We start from the raw sequence: 26,305 nt of genomic DNA, 5'->3' as shown, positions 1-26,305 counted from the left end.
TGGCTGAAATCGATTACGGATTCGAGGTATTCAAATATTTTTTATATTATGAATTTATTTATTTTATACTCAAGTTCCAATCATATTTTAACTTCATTGCCACATCAGAGTCAAAAACTCACTCTTTTCACCAAGTGACTACACACATCACCGTTAGGGTTAAAAAAGGTCTAAGACACACAATGTAATGAACACTCATAAACTTGATGAAATGGAAACACAGCAAAAACTATACAAACAAACATGATGATAATTAAAATCAAGTTGATACACAACAAATCTATCAGTATTCATTAGCATCACAAACTGCTTTTCATTACATAAATAAAAACCAAAACTTTTTTTTTTTTATCTAGAAATACAAAATTTGAGAATAACCATATGCGTCAAAAGTCGAACCTATCGTTTCCTTCGAGTTGTCGAGCTTCTTCGCTCAGCTTCTTTTTCAGCAACCAAAACACAAAACTCAGCACCAAGCATCTCATGTATATCAATACCTTTAGTGGTGCTTAAATCGACAATCTCCAAAATCACATCAAAGGTGATACTAAATCCCAATATCGACAATACCCTAATAGCATTTGCAATCCTGCATATGTTTTGTCTGGTTTCAAATGGAGTGTAAATTTGTTCTTGTTCTTCGAGACTCAAGTTTGTTTTGAATTTTTCAATTTGCGGGTCGGGTTTACCAGGTTCATCCTCTTCCATCTTATCTTTGATTTCAACATGTTCACCGACCCATATGAACCCATTACATCCAAGTATCAAGTCGACTCCGTACTGTTCTAGATGGTGAAAGTGTTGTTTGCGCCTCTTCACTAGATATGGAGATGTTGTGATCATATGACCCTTTTCTAACTGTATACCAGAAATAGTAAGATATATCATAATGCTATATATATATTATGACATCAAACAATAAGACTATATACATAGTCACACAAATGGAACCCAATACATATACTCTTGTTATAGCTAAAAAACCAACATAAGTAATTTGTTTATAGGTTAGTCTACGTCGAGACAAACCTTTCCATATTTCTGGCTCCTCGCTTGCAGTTGTAGTGTCCCATCACGCATGAAATCGCGGACTTCAGCCTACAAGAACAAAATCAACCATACAATAATTACAGTAACAATTACGTTTTGACAACAGGGTCCACCTACCAACTAAACTAATGTAACAGATAAATAGAAATAATATACTAGGCAAAAAGGTTGAACTTACACAGATGACGTCTTTTTCTTCAAAAATGCTACGCATGTTGAGCTCATCAACAGCAGTTCGCCGTCTCTAGCAATTAAAGTAACACCATGAGAAGGGAAAAAGTGAAATTAGGTTTAAATGCACAAAGTTGATATATGCCCATTATCAGATGTTAATACACATAGCACATAACTGAGGTGTTATGGAGCACACATGTGGTAATTTATTTTCTCTTCATTCCAAAAAAAAAAAAAATAATAAAAAAAATAATAAAAAAAATAAAAAAAAAAAAAAAGAAGCAAAATTCCCTATCTTAAATTATGCATTATTTGATATATGATTCCTTGAAAGTTAGCAATATTCAAATCGAAATATAATAGCAGTAGCACACGACATAGGGTATGGGGGATGTACCTGTATGCCATCAGGCAAATTCATTGAAGAAAGCATTAATATCGCGTCTTGGCTAAAATTAATCTCCAATCTCCACCGCTTTGGAGCAACCTATATCATGAAGAACCTACATTCATCTTAATAGATCTTGGTATACTTGCATCCTAAAAAATAGACAGATAAAAAAAGTCTTTATATCAAGTAGTAACTTACCTCGATAATGCGGCCTACTATAATATCACCAACTTCGGGTTTATACCTATAATAATTTTAAATCCATCACACACATGTAACTTTAACAAGATGACATCAAATAAACATTTTTCCAAATACCTGGCTCTTAATGTACGAACGTAAACCAATTTATTTACTCGTTCGATTACCCCACATACAGTTGCAACAACTTCACCCTCAAGCTCAGTAGTCCCATGACCCCTAAATTATTACAACAAAAGAATAATACTCCTTAATAACTAACAAGCAACAAAAAACACAAAAATAGCATTAATCGTCATAAAATAAAATACATAATGATTTCTTATTAAATATTTACACAAATAGCATTACAAATTTACAATCATTGTAAAGGGATTACTTATGATTTTTTTTTTTTTATAAAGAATCCAAAACATAAATTAATTATTTTTCAAATAAACATAGCTATAAGCTAAAAACTCACAATTTGTCACATACAAGTTAACAAATCTATATCTCAATTGAGGTGTTTAACAAACTTTTAAGGCATTCAAATCGACAAATTAGCAAGTTTTAAGGTTGTTCTTCTGATTGTATAAATGCATTTGATGCAATATGCTACTTTATTATAAAAATTCAGTGCAACATGTTTGAAATCACCATCGAACCCATATACAATTGCCAAGAGCGAATTTGTCAACTTAAATTACTACTTATGTTGTGGTAATTTATTAGGATGTCACAGTTCTTATTATTATCATTATTAAATTATAAATTCTTGTTGAATATAAATATACGAAAAATATACGAAATATGTAAACGTGTAGGTGAAGGTAAGCAGTGATTAGGGTTTAGGAAACATACTTGAGAACGTCGTCTTCTTGATTAACGGGAATGGAATCGGCAACGGTGACAGAAGCATAAGAATTTGTTCCAGAATCGAGTGATTCGAGTGCTGTTTCTAGTCTTAACTTTTGTGTTTGATTCAATGATAACTCCACTCCTCTCATTTTTGTGTTTGTTATTTGAATTTTGTGAATGGAAACAAACGCATAAACCCTAAACCCTACTCGTAATAGAAATTGGACGCTACTGACCCGGACCCGGACCCGGACCCGGATTCATCAAATGTTTTAATCTAAAAACATGGAGAATAGCGTTTGTTGTTTTGGGTAAGCGGGAACCCTATGAACGATCACTTGGCTCCCTCTTAGAGGTAAAACCTCGGTTAATCAAGCCCCCGAGTGTGAGACCCGATACCGGGTAAATTGCACATTATATGCACCCTCTAGTCACACTTTTTTTTGAACAATTTGACATATCCAGAAATTAAGCATAACGTTTATTTCAAACCTCTGAATGATACTGAATGTTTCAATGTTTAATGTTTAATAGCACCTTAAAATTTTGTAACATCAACTAAAATATATGAAAGGCGTGTTTGAATAACCTAACTAGTAGCAAGAGCTTAAACTTATCTACTCTGTATTAAACTAGATGATGAAAGTTATTTTATTTAAGTATTTGGCATATACTAACCGAAACTGAAGTTTATGTGTGTAAAATGATATACAAGGACAAAAACTAAATAGTTTATAATGGTTTAAGGGTTAATAATGTAATCTTACTCTTCATAAGCTCTTATTTTTATAAGCCACTTCATGTAGCTTATTGATCTAGAGCTTGTGTTTTCCATCTCTTAAAAATTTGTATGTCAAAAAAAGTTATAAGCTTGAGCTTATGAATAAATAAGTTTAAGCTCCCGTAAACGCGTAGAAGCTTGTATGCCAAACACACCCCAAGAATAATTACTAGATAATATATTGTAGTTTTTATTTTTGTCAAAGGTTAATAAGGTAATTTTACATCATTCATATTATTAATTTGAATTAATTATCAAAAACGCTTTATTGTCATTCAGAAGTAACTTCATTTACAACTTTGAAATTAGTAATATTATGAACTATTCGGCGCTTAATCATTCAGTTTCTTTGAACGTACCCTAAATTAGATTCCTAGTTTTCTCTTATACCGACTATCACTCATTTTAAAATTCCTAGTTTTTTTTTCTTTCTAAAAACATAAGTAAAAATAAATAGATCGGGACCATCTAAAAAATTACAAGTGATGCAGATGTAACGATCTGTTTGAGTAGATCATACGACCTACTTGATCTGACTATATTGTCTATCATCTAAACAAATATTCATAAAACCTTAAGTGCTCGACAAGAGCAAAATATTGCAACAATACATAAAACACTAATAAAAAAAAAAAAAAAAAAAAAAAAAAAAAAAAAAAAACATAACTATCGAGAACACAAAAATCCATGCCTTCGTCGCTCATCCTGTCCCAAGTGAAGCATTATAATATTTAGCTCCTTGGACAGATTTGATGGTGATAACAAGCTGCATCTTAATTATTCAGGTTTCATCCCAAAACTCCAAGCTCCAAAATAACATTTCAAGCGTCAACCTTAACGAATATTTACACAAAAAGGGTGAACTCCCATAAGGAAGAAATTAAACTAGTATATGTGCCAAGAAAGCAATCATGCAATCTCAAAGCATCTGACGCAAGAGGTGCTTCAACGAGATATAGGCCGGACACTAAAGAAATAAACCAACGAGCAAGGGGAGACCCGAGAGCAAGGACACAACACAAAAGGCGAGATAGCCATCAACAACCAACAATAGCGTCCATGAAAAAACCAATGACACTTAAAAGACTTGCACCAATCAAGCAAAACCACCTCCAAACCTAACCACATCTTATAATGCAAAACAAATGTCCACGAGCCACCAATTTCAATTAAAAACAAATGAAATTACGAAATTGAAAACACCGCCACAAAACCACTAAACTCGTTCATGAAATCACTCATATAACTTCCACAAACCTTTAAAATTCGTAAGTATCACTCATAGATAGTGTTCTTGGGTTCCCTCATGGTAAATTTTGAGTTTTGGTGGCATTTTAGACAGTGGCGGATCTAGGAATTATAGTTACTGGTGTCACTAGTTAAAATTTAAAATTTTTTCTACCAGATGACTCATTTTCTAGAGGCGGAGCTAGTAATTACAGGTGAGGGGAACTTAGTTTATTAAAACGAAAACGTATATATTGAAACAAATTAATAGGCTGACATTTAATTTTTGGGCCAGTTTAATAAGCAATATATTTTCAGATTGTCTCAAATTAATAGTTAACTTTGTATGTCATTGATAAAAGTAGGTAAAATGTAAAGACTAAATTGGCATACAATGTAATTGAGACGAAAGGTAAAAAAAAATACAATGTAAAGGGTAAACTAGCATACAACGTAATTGAGATGAATTAGTCATTGTCTCAAGTAAATGAGTAATTGAGCGAAGGGTAAAAAAATACACACATATTCAAATTTTAAATTCCTATTTATCATTTCCATTGATTTTATGAAACATTTTAACATGCATCGTTTTAGACGGTTACTCCGTATATACTTAGGTCAATGCAAAATTCATTAAACACGATGATATATTAACAATTTAACATTATAAGTCTATACATTTATTTACATATTTAAATATTTTACATAATGTTCAAAGACATATTTGTAGTTGAGGGGCTAAATGAAGTATAAATTAGAAGCTGAAATGACATAAATGAAAATGTGACAAAAAGACAAATATTTACCCTCTCCCAAAGTCATCTTCCCCAACAAGTCTCCCTAAACTCACCTGCTTCTTTCCATCTTTATTTTGCTCGACATATATTTATACAAAGTTGCAAAACAATTACCAGGAAAACAAACGCATACACTGATTGACTATCATAATCCCTTATAATTTCTATGGTGTCACTCAGAAAATTTACATTTTTCACTGGTGTCACTAGTTAAAACCCCCAAAATTTTTCCACTACATCGCGTATTTGACTGGTAGCACGTGCTACCGGTCGGAACCATATAGGTCCGCCCCTGATTTTAGAGTGGTTCAATAGGAGTTTGTGAACGCGTTTTGACAAATTATTGATAGTGGGTTCTTTTTTTTTAACGATCAAAGAATCTTGTATTAAAAAATGTTCCCTAACAAGTCGTTAAGGAAAAAATTACAACGATTTAGACAACCATGAGTTCCAATCTGAAACCAAATGGCCTTAGTCCACCGAAAACAAATTAATCTAATAACATCAAAAATACTACTAATGTTACAAAAGGAGGAATTAAGAACGACCCCGTTTCGAAACCGCCAAATGGCCCATAATGTCGTGATCACAATCGCCATAACCCGACTCTTGGAAGCAGCGGGTTCTGCTATCTCTATTAGTAATTATAGAAGAATTAGTGGTGTTTGATCGTCGACGTAGAGTGATGATTGGGTGGTGGTTAGGGATCTCAGATACTTTGGCTTGTTTTGTTGATTGGTATGTGTTTTTTACGCTTCATAGTCGTGGTTCTCGTTGCGGACGTGCCATGGTGTTCACCCAGCCACATGACGTTTAGTATTAGGGTTAGACGCTGATTACATAAATTTTTTTACAAGTTATCGCCTTCAATTGTTATGCGGCAACTAATGTATTTCTCGGGCACTGGTGCATGAAGTCATAGTTGGATAAAAGCCCTCAACTAATTTTTGTGTTGGTAGATTAGAACTCTGTTTTTTCTTTTTTTTCTTTTTTTGTGTGTTCTATATCCAACAGTCGGTAGTTATTTAATACAGTAGTAATCTCCCTCCATTTCCCCAAAATTCCCTCCCATAAATCTTAATTATTTCTTAACGTGATTTACGAAAACCAAATAATACGCATTCTTATCAATATTTTACTTCAATCACAAATCACGCATTCTTAACAAGCTATATTTTACTTAAATCACAAATCATTTCATTCACTTCAATTTCAAATGAATCTCTTCAAATCTATATTATCAGATGATCATGATCCACAGAACGCGAACAATTACACAAATAATCAACAAACTGTAAAGGAGCACACTGATTCAAATTCGACCTTTTCCCGTGAGGTTTCCGCCACCGACGCCGGTTTATGGAGCTTCGGAGATCTAGTGAAAACTATAACAACTAAATCGGAATCAGTACTTGAAACATACCGTCGAGATCTCAAGGAATTCGGATCCGGATTAAAGAAAGAATCCGATTTGTTTCGTGAAGTCGGAGCTTCGGCGATCGACGTTGTAATTAAATCGACTAAAGACGTTATTCTAGAACCTTCTGGTATTGATGATTCTGAATCCGTGCAGAATTTGAGAATGTATAATCGGTTTGATTCGCAATTGAAAGTGATTCAAAGTGATGTTAGGACTTATTGTGAAGAACCTGAGGATGTTGATGAATATAATAAGTGGAAGTTAGGGTTTGTGTTGGATGAAATGAGGAGTGAGATTGAGAAGTTGATTGGAAGTGAATCGGGGAACGAATTCGTTGAAACGATTTATAGAAAAGTTGTTCCGAATGAGGTTGATGAGGGGAGTTTTTGGTGTAGGTATTTTTATAAGGTGTATAAGCTTAAACAACAGGAGGAGATACGAGCTAGTTTCATAAAGAGATCTTTGAGTGTTGATGATGATGAAGATCTAAGCTGGGATGTTGATGATGATGATGATGATAAGGAAAGTGATTCGCGTGAAATTGAAACAAATGTTGTTGATGAAAATGCAGATGAGAGTAATGTGTGTGATAAGAAATTTGAATCGGTGTTGAAAACGGATGGACGTAACGATGGTGGCGAAAGTGTTAATGAAGGTGGTTGTGAAAGTGTTGATGAGAAAGTTGAATTGGTGCGGAAGTCGGATGAAAATGAAGATGTTAAATTGGAGGATGAAGATCTTGAGTGGGATGAGATTGGGGATATTGGGGAGGATGCAGAAACGAGTGTTGTTCAAGGTGAGAAAATGAAGAAAGATGAGGTGATTGAACGGTTGAATATTAATGAGGACGATGAGGATTTGAGCTGGGATATTGAAGATGATGGTGAACCAGTGAAAGCTGGTGGCAGCAAGTAGTTTCAATAATGCATTGTGTGTTACCAATTAACATATCTGTTGTTATTGAATGTACAGTTTGATGTTGCTCTTTGATCCTGCTATTTCAGTATGCAGGTATTACTATGTCAATATTATTGTATAGTTTGATCTACTTCTGCCTAAAATTTGTTTTAATATATACTCGGTATAATATATAATTGTTCTTATTTTAAATGTCTGTTCAATGCCTCATTATCTCAAAACCTTATAGATCAAAACTAAGAATGCTCTACTTGTAGGGTTCTTCCTTAACTTTATCAGTCATTAAGCAAGCTGAATTTGGAAAATATTCATTTAATGAACATTCCAACAACAATGCAAGATTTTGTAGTATTGACTGAACCAGAATCAAAAGTACATCATGTATGAAAACAGTACACCATCACCTTCATAATAATAATTGTATTCTATAAAAATAAATCCAAAACATGTAAATCTTTTCTTAAAGACAATAACACAGATTTGACTAATTTAATTTTTTACCATCAAGCCATTGAAGTCCAGGCAATAATTTAACCAAAAACAACATAAATCTTTCATCAACAGCAATATTCCCCATTATATCTAGCTGCATAATCTTCAAACCTCTGAAAATTGAATAAGCTTCCCAAAAGTTCACCACTTTGGCATCATCCGTAGCAAAATCTTCAAAATCTTTATCATAAACAAGAGTGTGTGACAGTGGAGATAAGCACAAATATCGTCTTGTGTCTACAATATGCGCACCAATCTCATTGTAGGATATATCTAACAATCTCAGTGACTTCAATAATCTTAATGGATCCAACACCGTAAAACTACCAAGTTTATTGTGACTAAGATTTAAGCATGTCAGAAGATGCAAAGCCTCCAATCCTATAAACGAATAATTAATAATAATTATAACTGATATAATATTTACTAACAATAATATGTGAACCATATTATTGTTATATAAAAAGGTGTTTTACCTTCAATAGAATGAAGTTGGTTGTGGCTAAGATCAAGATTTTGCACCCACAATAACCGCTCAAAGCATCCAATTCGTGATAAAGATAGAGAGTTCAATCTTAGCCACAATGAACCTGAGTCTTTATGCTCCGAGCAGTACTTCAACAAAGACTCGTTGCTAGAAGTTATCTACAATACAACAGCTATTTGAGTGCATACATATACAAATAGAGCTTATACAATCATCATAGGGTTATAATAATCAAAAGTTCAAATTTTTGGAAAAAGTTTGTTTCGGTTAAGCCAAACTGGGCTCACCCATTATGCCACCTGTACAAAAGTTTAAATCTTTAACCAAAACAAGAAGTTTTGTTACTTTCTTACTAAAGAAGATGTTACATGAAGATACAATTACCTGTTTCAACAAAACTAAGCTGTGCTCGTCTTTGTAATATTGGTAATGTGGAGGGTCTAGCTTCATCAATTGAGAATATAGTTTCAAAACTTTCTTCAAAATTGCCGGCGTATTGGTTGATATCATAGCATCGTATGCCATTAACAATCTTGCAAGTGTAAGCATCGCAATTTTACTATCAAAGAGATTAAAAAGAAAAGATTAAAAATAATAATAGTGATAGGTAAGTAGAGGTAGCGATTAAGATTAAAAAATAATAATAGTGAGAATTAAGAAATGGTGGACATTAGGAATAAAAACAACAAGAGCAGTAAGTAGAGGTGGCGTTTCCAACCCATTTACCCAACAATGAGCCAACTTCAATCGTAATTTATCTCGAACGGGCAAAACAAGTACGGAGTAATAATTTTGGAAGTTGGCTATAACACAAAAAACTCTTCGAACGCGTAACACGGTCAAAACTCAAAAGTCAACCAAAGTGTTTCCAAGTGTTCGAAACCTCTTTATTAAAAACCAACAATTTACTTTATAACACTTCCAAACTTCTCTTAAAATTTTCTTAGAAAGTGTTGGCAGGTCGGCCCAACTCAACCTATTTTAACTCGTATTATAAAACTTAATTGTTTTGTCCCGTAACCCAGCCTGCATTGCCACCTAGAACATGGATAATGAACGATAAGTAAACAAAAGGTCAAGCCTACCACTTTGCCTCTTCTTCTTTCTTTATAGCTGCTAGGTTAATCATATTGTCTGCTTCAGCTAACCACAAGGCGTTCGTTTTGGAAAGAAAGAGACCCCTACTTCGCTCATCTTTCTCTGACTTCGTGACTACCGGTGACAGCAAAGTTCGATAGTGATATATTTCTTTATCTATCATCTCAGTCATCCAAATTAATGACGTAAGCAATGGCATCATGTTTACATTAGTGTGAACTTTGATAGTCTGATCTAAAAGCCAGAGGTGATAAAACCACCCACATTGATCATTTGGGTCAGTAAAAACCGCACTCCGTACAAAGTCAAACTCCTCTGATAAAAATTTCTCCTTTGGAAAATATCCTTTTACCTTTTTTTTAAGAAGACGAGATAAGAGTACACTGCAAATATTGAAATTGAAAAAAACACATAATTTATAACCACTATATCAGACACAATACCATTAAAATATATTTGAAGATGAAATATGTTGATGCCACGATAAAAATGAAGTGCACCCAGCCGTCAATATCTAAGTAAAGGAGCCAACATTAAACGGGTAATCACAAAGCTTAAGGGAGGATAGAAGACTAATTCGTATTCACCGGGTTGATCTGAAACACTCTTTAGAAAATTATTGTAGTTTTTATAGATTAGAAGTACATCAATTTGATTACCAGTTTGACATATTTCTTTTATGCCCAGAGTGTTTATTTTAGTTTACAAGCTTGACCCGTTAAAGATCAAACATAACCCAAATTGTCCCATCCGAAGTTCACTGGTTGAAGTGCCACCTCTGTTGTCTAAATATAAACTTCATTATTGATACTATTGCAAGATCAATGATATATTTGGTAGGCTTTTGCTAGGAGAAATTCAAATTCAGTCATACCTACGATTATGCCAAGCAGAATAATTACTGAAGTCGTGATTAATCATATCTGTTGTGAATTGTAGCTCCTTCTCATCAGATATATTTTTGAATCCCGCTATAAATCTGAGAAAAACATAATGAAAAGGCCCGTAAGATTACATAATTCCCAAATCAAGAACTGAAATATTTCATAATACACATATTCACCTCCGATAATTCCATGCGTGAAAATTTCGCGCGCCTTCCTTTTGAGATAATAGAAGATTTAAAAGCTCGAGTTCATGTTTTGTTGAAGTATTCCCTTTACTTAGCACCCACTTTCGGTGATACCAAGCTCCATAGGACTTGGGATTAATATTTAGTACCTCCTCAACCTACATACACATTTAAAAATCGAAACTTTATGGTATTTTATATATCATTTGAAGGCCTTTGGCCTAACACACTAGCAGTATCGTCTACAACTTTGATTTTGAGGTTGTGAGTTCGACCCTATCTCGTGAACGGATTTACTAGTGTACCGTAGTAACGGATAAAAAAAAGGGTAAAAAACGGTCAACGATTAAACAACGGTAAAAACGGTCAACAATGGAAAAGACGGATGTTGACCTACATTGACTTTTTATATGTATTCAAACATAATCTTTTCAAACATAAATATTTCAATATTTAAATAAAGACAACGTTGGTCAAACGTCTGGAACCGTTTAAGGTGCCGACCGTCCTGACCCCGTCTCACTACTTTTTCAACCTTGACCGTAGTATATACTACAATACAATACAAACAATGCTGAATAGGAGAAAAGAAAAAAAAAATTAGACCGCACATTATGAAATTTGTATCACGTGGAAGGTTTAAATTATATTAAATTAAAGAAAATATATAGAAGAAACTCACAACTTTCAATTCTTCATCGATGATGTGATTCAAATCCGCGTTTACAGTATCGAGATTATACTGGAATGCAAGTTTTCGATAATTCCACGCGGTCATAAAATCAGGATTTTTCTTAACAAGCTCAGCATTTGAATCTAGGGCTTCTTTAGTATAACTACAGTTACAATTGCAATATACAGAGGGAGAGGTCTCATCAAACGACGATGTTTTTTTAATTAAAAAAAAAGGTAAATGCATATTTATATATTTAGATAGAGATTTTACATATTATTGTGATGATTGTAAAGAAGTTGAGATTGAAGTGATCGAAGCACGGCAGCTGTGAGAACTGATTTTTTATCGTCAACTGGCGTTGCTGATTTTCTTGATATTCCATGCATATTTCTCGCCCAGAATTACACAAAATTGATATTTTATAAACGGTGACAATGAAAATGCGAATTTATTAATGATATAATATAAATACAGGTGAAGATGAAACATATACCGTGTATAGAATCAACTAAATTTTTGAATGATATCAATACCAAATATACACCTGATCAATCAATGAGAATACCTTATGTCCTTGTGGATTTGGCAAAAATCAACTAAAAATGGAAAAAATAGCTGATTCAAATGCAACCAATTGAAGTTTATAAAAACCATGATTCAAAGATATTAGGAAAGAGACATAATTTTGGTATTTCCTGCTTACTGCCAATATCACCCAAGAGTAGGTTAAACAAGAACAAATTATGCATTTAACACATTTTAGGCACAAGTGGTTCAACTAAATGATAGAATTGACAAAATAATTCCTGCTTACTAAAACAACAGGATCAAAGAACAAGATCAAACCAGAATGTACATTCACTAACAACAAATCCGCTGGTAACACACAATGCTACATTGAAACTACTAAGTGCCATCAGCTTCATCATCATCTTCAATATCCCAACTCAAATCCTCATCGTCTTCTTCAATATTCAACCGTTCAATCACCTCACCTTTCTTCATTTTCTCACCTTGGATAACACTCATTTCAGTAATGAAATGTAGGTGTATCCTAATTCGAGTAGTGATAGTTGTACTTAAAACGTGATTATGTTTAAGTAAAGATTATTGTAGTTTACTTAAAACATTTTTGTGTTTCATGGATACTTATACATTTTTTTTGAACGGCCAAAAAGATTTTATCAAACGCTAGCTAGAGGCAATACTTGTACATTGATGCTTCCATTGAACTTCCATATTCCATTTTTTAGTTTACATTGTACGAATAACTACAAGGATGTCACAGCAAAGATAAGCATAAATTATGCAATAATTAACTGCTGTTTATAGCCTAAATTGAATTTCAAGTTAAACAAGAACATCAAGCGTCGATCTATTGACGACTTGATTGCCGCTTATAGCCTAAATTGAATTTCAAACATGTTTTAAAAGTCATGAAAATTTGATTTTATCATTTTTCATGTTGTCTCACACTTTTTTTAACCTACTTATTGATCGAAGGTTCATTCAGAAGCAATCTCTCTATCTATAGAACATTGAGAGGAAGGACTTTCTCTACTCTTGGAGTGTTTCACTCTGGGTGAAGAAATGACTTCTTTTTATTCTAAGATCGAAGAATGATTGTCTACATCTTACCTCCTCATATCCGACATTTGTGGGATTGAGTTTTTTTGTTGTTGTTGTTGTTGTTGTTGTTGTTGTTGTTGTTGTTGTTGTTGTTCTTGTTCTTGTTTAATATATTCTGTCAAGATGATATTTGAAAATTTGTGGAACAATATAGTTTCAGTAATTATATTATATTTTACACTCTAAACTTCATTTTCCTTATATAAAAAGTAGAAACTTTTGACAAGCATTGTTATGGGGTCGACCCGACCCAAATTGCAACTATTTTGACTGTATATGACATGTTCAATGCCATATTTAGAATATGTTTGACATGAAACTTTTTGGAGCTTTTAACTTTTAGTTTCTATGAAAAAACTTGTAATAGAAAATTTCATCTAGTTAAAAGAGCTTAAAGCTTTATTTTAATAGATCCAACTACTTAAATACATATAAAAAGCTAACAACTACCAGCTAACCGCTAACAGCTATCAGCTACAAACTATACAAACTATCAGCTACTTATGCAAAACATACCCCTAATGAAAAACATAATCATTTCTCGCTGATAAGATATGATCTTTCATTGTAATAGATTAATCAAACTTTGATGTCCACATTAGAGGATAATAATAATTCACAAAACCCAGGTGCCACCACGAGGTAGCCTTCTTGAGCTTAGGGTCATTGGAAGAACTCGGGGCAACATATGTAGGTGTGGTGCACCAAAGACGCCCCATTTAGTAACAACATTAATTGAGTCATATCTATTAGGGGTTCCATTTGGTACGCGGTTACTCGGTTATGGTGTTGGAACTCTAGGCTGCCACTAACAAGTAACAAATGACGAAAATACGTGAAAAGGTAAATTGACGGAAATACCCTCACATGCTAGGCATGTGTTAATACTCAACGGGATTTTTTCATACGGTCCTTAATGAGAGAGACCAACCGCATAACAATTTAAACCATGGTGACCAACCTCCTCTAAAAAAGTGACATGACAAATGTGCAGTATGGTACACACCATAAGGAGCAACCACATAATTTTTTATGTTTTTCGAAAATTCTCATATAGAACTGACTACTAAGATCATTTTCCAAAGGAAAACGCCCACAACAAGGATTACAAAAAGACGGGGGAAACGGGGAAGCTCGCACTTAAAAAGCAACTATCTAAACGAAAACTACGAGCTTCCCTAACAACCCGAAAAACTATAACCACACACTAGCTAAACAATTATTACACGATTAAAAGGCATCACACCAATGAACAAAACAAGACGAACCCGACCATAATAATGATATATTTTTCATAAAAATGAGGGGATAAAGGGATGAACTAATATTAAGATAGCTCACATATATTACACAACACACGGTGAATAATACAATAATCAAGTGAACAAGGCACGTGAACCAGTAAACACAAAGGAGGAGAAGGTCACCGCCATGTTCGACCATGCTACAGCCCCCTATTCTTATTGTAATAGTCTCAGAAGTGATATATATAGGCTCATTTAGAGGAGTCCACACTGGTCGTAGTTCTCAACCTAAGTTTTGTTCTGCTGATATAACTAGTAAACAAATCGTTTAATGTTTCACGCCTGGTAAGTGTCCTTCCAACTGAAACATTCGAAGGAGCTCTCATCTTAATCTTTGTACTTTCAATATAACTATTGTAGTTCTCCTCGCTAAAAGTCTTTTGGCTCGCCAACTCATTCCCACCACCATCTCCTTTCTTGTTGATGTTACTAGATGAAAAGCGCACAAATTTTTTACGTGGTTTTACTTCAGGAGGAACATAAGACTCGTTTTTAGGGGTCGGGATCACTTCACCTGAAATGGGCCGGTAAGATGGGGTATGGGAGACAAGAGGTTTGACTGTCGGAGGATCAGTGGTTGATTGTGAAGGATCATGAATGTTATTGTTTTTGGGACGGTGTGAAATTCGGCGTGTAAAACCAAAGGTGACTTTGGATATCTTCTCATATGAACTCCTTGCAAGGCTTTTTCTTGATTGATCTTTCGCCATCACGTAAAAGGGAAGGAGTGATAATGAGGGACTAGGAGAACAATGCATGGCTATTTAAGAAAAAAGTAAAGTGGCATTCGCCAACAACAAAAAATAAATAAAAAAATAAAAATAAAAGAGTTAAGAATAATAAATCAATTAATTATTAGTTTTCAAAGTGTGCGTCTTGAAAAATGTCAAAAAGGTTCGATTAAGATTCTCGTCTAATATTTTAACCAACAAACAATAGTCGTTGGGGCCCTGATCTCTTCAAAAAAATATCTCAAGTTCATACCTCACTGGCAGCTTATCATGGGTGGCTAGGGAGAAGGGTCGGAAACTGGTTAACCCAATTAGACCGCATGCATGAGTGAATAAATTCCTCTTCCCTGGATAGTCTGAATTAGGAGAACGTTATCCATTTGTCTAATATGACGAAAAAAGTAACTAAAAATAAAAACAGATCCAAAGCATTAGACAGGTTAGAAGTACTGAAGTAGTCCAGTGTCTAGGTACTAACCTCGCAGATCATATTGGCTAGTTTAGATTATTATCGTTACAATTTTGTTCTTAAGCATGGTTACTACAGTATTCAAAAGGAAGTTTATGGGTCAATGAAACACATAACCTATCTAGTTATGTCTAACTAAAATTAAAGCTTATGAATGACGTTAAGAGGTTTGCATAGGGTTCCAACTTAAAGGGTTATGAAATATTCTAATTATAAATTTCAAAAGTAATATTTCAATGTTAAGTGTTAGGTAAAGGATCATATTCCATCTTTTTCTGACATTAATAAATCTGTTAACAGCCAATTGTCAAGTGTGCAGAATCAGATTCTGGAGAAGCTTTCCAAGCCTGAAATGGACAGCAAAAGCTAGTGAATTTATAAAGAGGTAATAATGCAATGTTCAAAAGTCGGAAAGAAACTTGGCTTATTTATGATCTATTCTACTGTATGAAATATGGACACTTTGTAATCGATGTGGTTACTTACTCAATCGTGAAACACTGCTATCCCCAAATTTCATGACTTGACACCAGAAACAGATACCATATCTAGGGCTGTTAACGAACCGAACTCAAACCGATCAGGAAGATTTCGAGCTCGGCTCGTTTAAGTATTACTCGGCTCGAACTCGATAAAAATTCTCATATTTTGTTCGAGCTCGAACTCGACTATTTTTTCTATGTTCGAACTCGAGCTCGATATTCGTTTAAAATTTTAAACTAATTGACACAAAATTTTAACTAGCTTATTGCCCATATTGATGTACGAACTCGAACTCGTTTAAGATGATTCTTTAAAAATTAAAATAATCAGTTATAATTATTATATTATATTAATATTAATATTAATATACAAAGTAAAAAACTAAAACCAGATTGCATCATCATCAATTATAACATGTGCGAAAAACTTGCACGTCCTAAAGTAAATAAATGTGGACCACTAATACAGAATGTTGAGGTTTTCAAAGCCATTCTAAAGGTGGCATGCATAGTGTTCGAAAAGGACGGAACGTCCCTTCTAATGATGCTTTAATGAAGCCTAGATTCTTTATCAAATCAAACATGTGCTATATATTTTCTATCAATCTCTTCTATAATATAGCTACACTTTTCCCTAACATGCCTACAGTATAAATTATATGACAAAAAAAAAACTTAATATCCATATACAAGAGCAACTTTAGCAAAACAGAACTGATCAATTAATAGGAATTCTTCAGTTACCTTATGAAATATATATTTACACCTTTATGAAATATATATTTACCTTATTCCTGTTTCAAGATACAGTCTTCTATAAGGAGAAAAGAGGGGAAGAACATACAAACAGACGTGAACCAAAAGATAAGAGTAATCAGAGCAGAAAACGAGAGATTTTAGAACTCGTGTCTTGCAGAAAATAACAAGCTGTACAGGGAATTTGGATTGTTTCTGGCAGACTCCAATCAGCAAGACTTATGTGTTGATGACGTGTCACAATAAATCTGGTTAAAGGGTGCAACAGTCTATAAAGATCACAGATGTAAATTATGAAAATGAAATATAACAGATAATGTAACAATCACAGATGTAAATTATATAAGTTATTTACCAACAACAAATAAGGAATGCATGCAAGATATAAATCGATTCAAGATACTGTAGTACCTGTCGTGAGCAATAAGCGGACAGGAAAGCATATCCAATAAAGTTTTCCAACGAATCAGACTGAACTATGATCAAATCACAAATACAACTAAAACCTACATCAACTAGAAATCAATCAAAAATATGCTTCTAAAAAATGAGACAATGGTTGATGATTATGCAGGGCAATTGATACTAGCTGCCTAGCTATTAACTAAATGAGAGTAAGCGTACACATTAGACTCAATAATAAAAGGTTATAGTTAAGCAGACAGAATGACAGATCAACTAAAAAATGTTTTATGTCATGTTGAAAATAAAATTAGTATTGAAAGGTTTAGGCATATTATGGTGAAAGCCCTCATGAGCATACCTGTACCAAAAAAAGGTTTATTGTAGTATACTCATTACTAACAACTACATGTTACTAGAAGCAACTCTATTAAGCTAAACAATCTTATCAAGCGGGTTTCAAATATTTCTGTTAGCCTATACAAGATAAAGCTTACGGACATACGTGTTCATGTCGATAATTTAATATAAGGAGTTGAAAGCATTGGTACCAGTGTTCCAGAACTCGGGAGTACTCGGCAAAACGTCTCCCGACTACTCAGTCCAATTATTCGGTCAAAACTCGATATTCCTCGAAAAAGGTCAAAGTCAAACTTGATCAACATTACTCCCTAAAAATTCCGGACCAAGTATTCCCCATGTAGCGATTTTTGCAACCTTGCTTGGTACCAACCAATACTCAGTGTGCCAGTGTAATAGATGATGGGACCTTAACTCAACAATTATGCTATTAAAACAAACTTTCACCCAAAAGTAGTCACCCTGCTTGCTAAACTCAAGGCCTACAACACCGTCTACTTTTATGTATTGATAGAATGTTCAGTTATTAGAGATGTAACAAGATTATGAATTATCAGACTCTGAAGAACCGGATTACACAGAAGTGATATAACTATATAATTTGAGCGAACGCACAAAGTTGAGGCTGAAATAACAAAAACGTCCCTAGCCATCTATAAACTATGTTCTAACTTATTACAGATACACACACACACATTTCTGACTTCTAAGAACCGACAAAAAATATCAAAGTAATATCATTAATTAATAGTCGGGAACATCTTTTAGAAGGTAGAAGTTGACTTAAAACCTTCCAATGACCTAATGCACCTTCAGAAGGTAATATATTTGTAAACTGTGATTTAGGCAAATAACTAAATGCTTTAAGTTTAATGGTGGATAACAACAGACTGTGCAACACCACCTATCATAAGTTTAACGGTGGACAATAATAGCATTAGATTTAACTAATAATCTACAACCTTCTATACAATACAACATACAAATACAGATAGTAATCAAACAAAAAACAATCTCTTGTATTATTAGACTAATCGTGAATTCGCAAACAACAATTGAAAAGATTGCATATACATCTAAAGTACCACAGCTAGTGTACATTTTACAAGTATAGCATAACAATTAACAAGTGACACAGTGAAATATGCTATTATATGAACAATATCATAATCATGTATTAAGTAGTGCTTTTTCAACCAAAGAATCATGAATCAATCAATATACTCAAACTCATCATCCTTAAGATGCACAAAGAACTTGACAGGTGCATCACCACGTCCTTCAAGTTTCTCAAAAAACTCAATCTTATACGGCAAGTTAGCTGATATGTGCTTACCTTTCCAAACTGCAATATAATCCTTGATCTTACCTTCTTTACCTTTCAATTCAACTTCTGGTACTTTAGGTATATGATACACCTTCAACGGTACCTTAACCCTAACCTTAGCTCCGATCTTCGAAGGAATTTCTTCTTCTGACGTGGAAGCGGAAGCTGGATTGTCTACGATCGCCGTGGAATCCGACGCTGTCGTTGCTTTAATCGATAGAAGTTGGTTCGACCTTCTGTTGTTGGGGCTAGGGTTAGGGTTAGGGTTATGGTTTCTGATTGTTAGAGAGCAATTATGAAAACTAGCACGTATTAATGGAGAAATTAGACGGTTGTTGAAGGTAAAATGAGGTGAATTAATCGGCGTAACTGCGGCAAAGATCGCCGGAGTTGTCATTATTAATTTTCTGATTAGGAAAATGCAAATTAATTTTAATTATGAGCTTAAATTGAGATCAACTAAAATGGGTCCATGTTGACTATACACGTCATCGTATCGTTATTTCATTTTTCATTAGGTTATCTTTACATACCACTCGAGAGCTTTTAAGACCTTTTACACATATATCTATCTATCTATTCTATCTATCTATCTATAGTTTCTATTAAATCTCTAAAATGATGATGTCATTATTATTAGATTAATTCATTTGTTAAGAGAAAATTAAAAATAAAAAGAAAAAAATCTAAGCACGGTAAGTGATGTCATTAATTTAAATAATTTTGAATTAAAATTAAATTTTATTAATTAATTATTATTATTAAATTTTATTAATAATTATTTTAACTATTAAAATTAAATAATTTTGAATTATTTTAATTAATTGTTTTGAATTGAGTACGAGAAGGTATAAAAGTTAGGCAGAACGAAATCAATTCTAAATTTATATTTTAATTTACACTTTTAAAATAAAATGACAACCAATATTATCTCTTATGATTGGATGTAGATTGTTTAATATGCATTTTAGGTGTTTGGTGAATTGTTCAGCTGACGAGTTTCTTAGTCGGACTATGTGGTTCCACGGGTCATTAAACTAAATGATTTTAGCATTTACGTTCACTTAATACCTAAAACATATCATTAAACGTTTTCGTTTAAACAAACCCGTGATTTCACGGGTCATTTCACTAGTAGTCTAATAAACCTCTAAAATGATAATGTCATCATTAAGCTTAATTTTAATAATGATGATGTCATAATTATATATTAATTTCATTTAAAAAATAATACAAAATCTTTTATAAAAGTAAATATTAATCTCTCCTAAATTGTAATTTTATTTTTATAAAAAAATTTAAAAGCCATTTATTATTATTATTAATTATTATTATTATTATTATTATTATTATTACTAGTGAGTAATGCCCGTGCTTTGCACGTCATTGAATTTTCATTGTCGGTATGTAGTTAAGCGATAGTCGATGATTTAAACAATAGTAAAAAGCTATGGTGATTAAGAGTGCATAGGTATGTAAATTTGAGTACATTTTTTTGATATAGCAACAGTATGAATAAACAATTATGGTTAATGTCATATGCTCCATGACCAAGTAAGTGTTATTTTCAAAAGAAATATGTGAAACATCATTTTTAGCCAATCTGAGACCTGCAAAAGTGTGGATTTTGTTCAATTGGTGCGAGACTAAGGTTTGGCTGCCCAAAATCACTGTCCAAAAAAGTAGTTGTTAGTCAGGTGCAATATACAACTATTCTTACCATTGTTTCTATGTAGAGAATTGGACACAAATAAAAAATACTTACTATAAATGAACTCTAAGTAAGAATCAATAAATAAAGATAACAATTATAATAAAAGAGATAAAAAAAAATCTATGGTCACCAATAACATAACATCTAAATAAAGTCTTACCATAACACAGATTTAACGTTAAGGTGATAGATAGAAATTCGACATTATATAAGCAAATCATCTTGTTAAAATGATGACGATTGTGAAGACGAAAAAGAATATCTAAAAAACTATATCGGCTATATCTATAATGTTGAAATAAAAAATGTATAATGCGAAAATGTAAAATCTTATTTATAGGCAACAATGCATTAACTTATTTAGCTATTTAATATCGGACAAATGAATGATTGAAACTTATATATAGTTAATATAAGAAAGTTGAAAGGATTATAACTTATCTATTAAATATAAGGAAAAATGAAATGATTGAAACTTATATCTATATTTAATAAAAGAATAAATAAGGATTAAAACAATTTTTATAAAATTAATTTTATTATTATGTTTTTTTGACTGAAATCATGATTTAATAAACAATATTTATTAGTTAACATTTTTTTTTCAAAATAACTTGTCTTTAAATAATGATAGTTAATAATGTAACATATTTTCATTTTATAAATATCTAAAATAATATTTATTAATATTTTACCTTTTAGTTTATCCTTTATAATTGAGTGAATTAAATTAATATATTTTATAGATTATAGATAATATCCTTTTTAACACAATCACTATGTTCATATTCATACGATTAAATATATGAAAATGAACAAATCATTATTTATAGTTAAATAGATGATTTTAATATACCATCATTTCATTTGTCTACATTTTTAATTCAATTAAGCCATTTTATCTCTTGGCTACCAATTACTATAATTTTATTTATGCACATTTATTATTTAAAATTCAGTCATTTTTACTCTTATGTTGTATAAACAATTTATCGTCCTTTAAGTTGCCTACATTTATACCATCATATATTTAATATTTAATAAATAAATAATAAATGTAATTATGGAGTCACTATTAGCTAGAATTATTTATTTAATATTTTTATCATTTTTACTATTATTTTTTACATAGGTAATTAGTTTTAATGAGGTAAAACTATATTTATTACACCATAATTGAATGATTTAATATATTTTATAGATTATATCCTTTTTAACACAATCACTATTTTAATATTCATACTATTAAATATATGAAAATGAACAATTCACTATTTATAGTTAAATAGATTGTTTTAATATACCATCATTTCATTTGTCTACATTTTTAATTCAGTTAAGCCATTTTATCTCTTGGCTACCAATTACTATAATTTTATTATCCACATTTATTATTTAAAATTAGGTCATTTTTACTCTTATGTTGTATAAACAATTTATCGTCCTTTAACTTGCCTACATTTATACCATCATATATTTAGTATTCAATAAATAAATAATAAATATAATTATGCAGTCACTATTAGCTAGAATTATTATTTATTTAATATTTTTACCATTTTTACTATTATTTTTTTACATAGGTATTAGTTTTAATGAGGTAAAACTATATTTATTACACCATACTTATGATTCTTGGACTCAATTCTTATAGGTATATAGATAGATAGATATATAGATTATAATTATGAATTATATTCATAATAGTGATCATAATCTTAATTATTAATCATATAAGTTATACAAATATACAATATAATAATCATAATATCATAATATAATATTAAAAAGAGATCTTTGGATGAATCGATCCAACATAGAGTCAATCACGTTTCTTTTTGCCTTGTTTGCAGTTTACAATATATTAAAATTGGTGTTTCTTCGATACCTAAAAAAACATATATTATGTTTGATATATATATATATATATATATATATATATATATATATATATATATCATATACTATCTCTACTATAATAATCTATATATAATTTCTTCTTCTTTCCATCTTAGAAAAATCGAGAATACAACATTAGTAATATGGTGTGATATTTTATATGATTGATATGGAAAAATGGAATGAAGATGACATATTTATAGACTAAAAAATAACTTACATTACGTAGAAGATGAAAGGTTTATATATTTACTGATAATTAAATACTTAAAATTTATTTATGACGTTTTTATTTAATATGATCTTTATTTTTTTATTTTTTTTACTTTTTTACCATAATAATTTATAACCTTTTTTACCCGTCTATTAAATTACATGGGTAAATTTTATTGAGTTAACCGTATTTAATACACCATATACTTATGATTCTAGGACTCAATTACTATAGATATATAGATAGATAGATTATTAAAAATATAAATATAAATACTCAACTTTGAGCGAACTTTATGTTTATAAAATCAACGACAAGTTTCTTAGTCGTAATCCGTGATTCCACGTGGTAATAAACTAAATAACTTTAACATTTACATTCACTTAATACGTAAAACATATCATTAAACTGTTTCATTTAAACAAACTCGTGTTTTCACGGGTCATTTCACTAGTAGTCTAATAAACCTCTAAAAATATGATATCATCATTAAACTAATTACCCTTTATTTTTCATAATGATGATGTCATAACTATATATTAATTTAAAAAAATAATACGAAATCTTTTATAAAAGTAAATATTAATCTCTAAAAAATTGTAATTTTATTTTCTAAAAAAATTTAAAAGGCATTTATTATTATTTATAATAATTATTATTATTAGAAATATAAATATAAATACTCAACTTTGAGCGAACTTTATGTTTGTAAAATTAACGACAAGTTTCTTAGTCGGAATCCGTGGTTCCATGAGGCAATAAACTAAATGACTTTAACGTTTATGTTTGTAAAATTAACGACAAGTTTCTTAGTCGAAATTCGTGGTTCCACGGGGAAATAAACTAAATGACTTTAACATTTACATTCACTTAATACCTAAAATATATCATTAAACTATTTCGTTTAAATAAACCCGTGTTTTCACAGGTCATTTCACTAGTAATTTAATAAATCTCTAAAATGATAACATCATCATTAAGCTAAATTACCCTTTACTTTTCATAATGATGATGTCATAATTATATATTAATTTAATAAAAAAATAATACAAAATTTTTTATAAAAGAAAATATCAATCCCTCCTAAATTATAATTTTATTTTTTTAAAAAAAATTTAAAAGGCATTTATTATTATTAATTATTGTTAGTGACATTTGAACATGTTGTTAGTGACATTTGAACATGTGACCTCTCGTGAGAAAATCAGAGCCTCAATCACTAGGCTATCTTGAAATTATTGTTATTTCTTGAAGCGGTAGACGGTGATTTGGCCGGAAGAGGCGGCTTTCGACTGATGGCGATTGAGTTTATGGCGAAGCAATGTGGACAACGACGGCAGAATTAGGAGAATGGAGAGTGATTTTAGTTTTTAGAGAGTATAAATGTAGCCAATGCTTTCATAGTTGCCATACAACCATTCTTTTCGCTCATAGTCGAAGAAGAGCATCCCGTCGTAAAATGTTGGCTATTTGTAAATCACTTGGAACAACCTCAAATAAAAAGTGTATTCTCTTATATTTAAAAGCATATTCTCTTATGTTTAAACATGTATTCGATTTAAATATTTAATAAGTACAATTGTAACACTTAAAAACACTGTTTACTTTTTTTTTTTTTAAATCACATTCTTTTAGTTGAGAACTTTAATTTTTCAATATAGTTTTGGCATTTCTTAACATGTTTTCTTACTCATGCCAAATTTCACTTTTGTACGTTTAACAAAAACTTCCACACACGGTTATTTATCTATATACTAATAGTGATGAGCATGTCACTATTCACAATGACATCGCTGTAATTTTGGACCCCTCTGGGGTAAAATGGTCATTTGACATTTTTTTTTTAAAGAAAACCTTTATTTTTTTCATTCTCTTTACAACCTTTTCCTAATTTCTTTTTTTCACTTTATTTATTTTTAAACATTCAAATACCCGATAACTATCCGACCAAAATCACAACCGTTAACCGATCGACACCACCCTGCACCGAAGCGCGGGTTCGGTTTCCTCGTTAGTAACTGATTGGTGCTTATGTACCGCCTAAATAGTTCCGCACCAAAGCATATTCGGGTTCTTGAGAATTCACCATTTCGACTAATGATTATAGAAACATGCTCATTGTATTACATAAGGCTTTGCACGCATAAGTAGAATTAATAACATGATTGTACATATCTTCTTTCAAGATATATATAGTTTTCTATTGTAAATTTAAAAGTAAACTGTAATGTGTTTAGATAGATAAACATGATCAACTTGAAATAAATATATGCAGTGTGTTTCAAAGTTCTTTTACCAAGTGAACACAAGAAAAATGATACATAAAGAAATCATAGTTTGGAAGCATATTTTGATTGATCATAAGAAGTGGAACAAAACTAATAGTTACAAGATATATTTGGCTTATTTGGGCCATCATGTGACCGTTTTCAACCTTTTTTACAGTCACCTCAATACATGCTGTTAGTGACATTTGAACATGTGACCTCTCGTGAGAAAATTAGAACCTCAATCACTAGGCTATCTTGAAATTATTGTTATTTCTTGAAGCGGTAGACGGTGATTTGGCCGGAAGAGGCGGCTTTCGACTGATGGCGATTGAGTTTATGGCGAAGCAATGTGGACAACGACGGCAGAATTAGGAGAATGGAGAGTGATTTTAGTTTTTAGAAAGTATAAATGTAGCCAATGCTTTCATAGTTGCCATACAACCATTCTTTTCCCTCATAGTCGAAGAAGAGCATCCCGTCGTAGAATGTTGGCTATTTGTAAATCACTTGGAACAACCTCAAAGAAAAAGTGTATTCTCTTATATTTAAAAGCATATTCTCTTATATTTAAACATGTATTCGATTTAAATATTTAATAAGTACAATTATAACATTTAAAAACACAGCTTACAATGACATCGCTGTAATTTTGGACCTCTCTGGGGTAAAATGGTCATTTGACATTTTTTTAAGAAAACCTTTATTTTTTTCATTCTCTTTACAACTTTTTCCTAAAAAATTTTTTCACTTTATTTATTTTTAAACATCCAAATACCCGATAACTATCCGACCAAAATCACAACCGTTAACTGATCGACACCACCCTGCACCAAAGCGCGGGTCCGGTTTCCTCGTTAGTAACTAATTGGTGCTTATGTACCACCTAAATAGTCCCGCACCAAAGCATATTCGTGTTCTTGAGAATTCACCATTTCTACTAATGATTGTAGAAACATGCTCATTGTATTACATAAGGCTTTGCACGCAGAAGTAGAATTAATAACATGATTGTACATATCTTCTTTCAAGATATATATAGTTTTCTATTGTAAATTTAAAAGTAAACTGTAATGTGTTTAGATAGATAAACATGATCAACTTGAAATAAATATATGCAGTGTGTT

At 31.7% G+C, this 26,305-nt stretch overlaps 4 protein-coding genes across 4 annotated transcripts; 1 reads left to right on the top strand and 3 right to left on the bottom strand.

The window, feature by feature from the left end:
* Positions 1 to 399: 399 nt before the first annotated feature.
* On the bottom strand, positions 400 to 2,805 carry LOC139873513 (exosome complex component RRP4 homolog). The gene is made up of 7 exons (XM_071861441.1): positions 2,660 to 2,805; positions 1,934 to 2,035; positions 1,814 to 1,859; positions 1,622 to 1,711; positions 1,229 to 1,294; positions 1,030 to 1,098; positions 400 to 858 (listed from the first exon to the last, which is right to left on the bottom strand). Exons 1-7 carry the CDS (start codon positions 2,803 to 2,805, stop codon positions 400 to 402), a joined length of 978 nt encoding a protein of 325 aa, XP_071717542.1.
* A 3,656-nt stretch (positions 2,806 to 6,461) lies between these two features.
* Positions 6,462 to 7,957, top strand: LOC139870073 (uncharacterized). Its single transcript, XM_071857923.1, has one exon. The coding sequence runs from the start codon at positions 6,678 to 6,680 to the stop codon at positions 7,794 to 7,796; it is 1,119 nt and encodes a 372-aa protein (XP_071714024.1). The 5' UTR covers positions 6,462 to 6,677; the 3' UTR covers positions 7,797 to 7,957.
* Positions 7,958 to 8,283: 326 nt separating this feature from the next.
* On the bottom strand, positions 8,284 to 12,010 carry LOC139873581 (geranylgeranyl transferase type-2 subunit alpha 1-like). Its single transcript, XM_071861516.1, has 8 exons — positions 11,895 to 12,010; positions 11,631 to 11,784; positions 10,940 to 11,106; positions 10,751 to 10,855; positions 9,864 to 10,259; positions 9,163 to 9,337; positions 8,768 to 8,936; positions 8,284 to 8,672 (listed from the first exon to the last, which is right to left on the bottom strand). The coding sequence occupies exons 1-8, from the start codon at positions 12,008 to 12,010 to the stop codon at positions 8,284 to 8,286; spliced, it is 1,671 nt and encodes a 556-aa protein (XP_071717617.1).
* Positions 12,011 to 18,775: 6,765 nt separating this feature from the next.
* LOC139873322 (uncharacterized) lies at positions 18,776 to 19,537 on the bottom strand. The gene has a single exon (XM_071861251.1). The coding sequence runs from the start codon at positions 19,479 to 19,481 to the stop codon at positions 18,969 to 18,971; it is 513 nt and encodes a 170-aa protein (XP_071717352.1). The 5' UTR covers positions 19,482 to 19,537; the 3' UTR covers positions 18,776 to 18,968.
* Positions 19,538 to 26,305: the final 6,768 nt, after the last annotated feature.

The sequence above is a fragment of the Rutidosis leptorrhynchoides genome, chromosome 10 (genome assembly GCF_046630445.1).
Source record: "Rutidosis leptorrhynchoides isolate AG116_Rl617_1_P2 chromosome 10, CSIRO_AGI_Rlap_v1, whole genome shotgun sequence".
Classification (NCBI taxonomy): Eukaryota; Viridiplantae; Streptophyta; class Magnoliopsida; order Asterales; family Asteraceae; genus Rutidosis; species Rutidosis leptorrhynchoides.
Note: the sequence above shows the minus strand (reverse complement) of the source record. Positions and strands in the feature narration are given on the sequence as shown.

Coding starts and splice junctions, on each gene's coding strand:
- LOC139870073 (XM_071857923.1), top strand. CDS start 6,678: ATGAATCTCTTCAAATCTATATTATCAGATGATCATGATCCACAGAAC.
- LOC139873581 (XM_071861516.1), bottom strand. CDS start 12,010: ATGCATGGAATATCAAGAAAATCAGCAACGCCAGTTGACGATAAAAAA. Junction 11,107..11,630: donor TCGATGAAGAATTGAAAGTT/GTGAGTTTCTTC, acceptor ATGTGTATGTAG/GTTGAGGAGGTACTAAATAT. Junction 8,673..8,767: donor CCAACTTCATTCTATTGAAG/GTAAAACACCTT, acceptor ATTCGTTTATAG/GATTGGAGGCTTTGCATCTT.
- LOC139873513 (XM_071861441.1), bottom strand. CDS start 2,805: ATGAGAGGAGTGGAGTTATCATTGAATCAAACACAAAAGTTAAGACTA. Junction 2,036..2,659: donor CAAGAAGACGACGTTCTCAA/GTATGTTTCCTA, acceptor GTAATAATTTAG/GGGTCATGGGACTACTGAGC. Junction 1,712..1,813: donor TAGTAGGCCGCATTATCGAG/GTAAGTTACTAC, acceptor TTCATGATATAG/GTTGCTCCAAAGCGGTGGAG.
- LOC139873322 (XM_071861251.1), bottom strand. CDS start 19,481: ATGACAACTCCGGCGATCTTTGCCGCAGTTACGCCGATTAATTCACCT.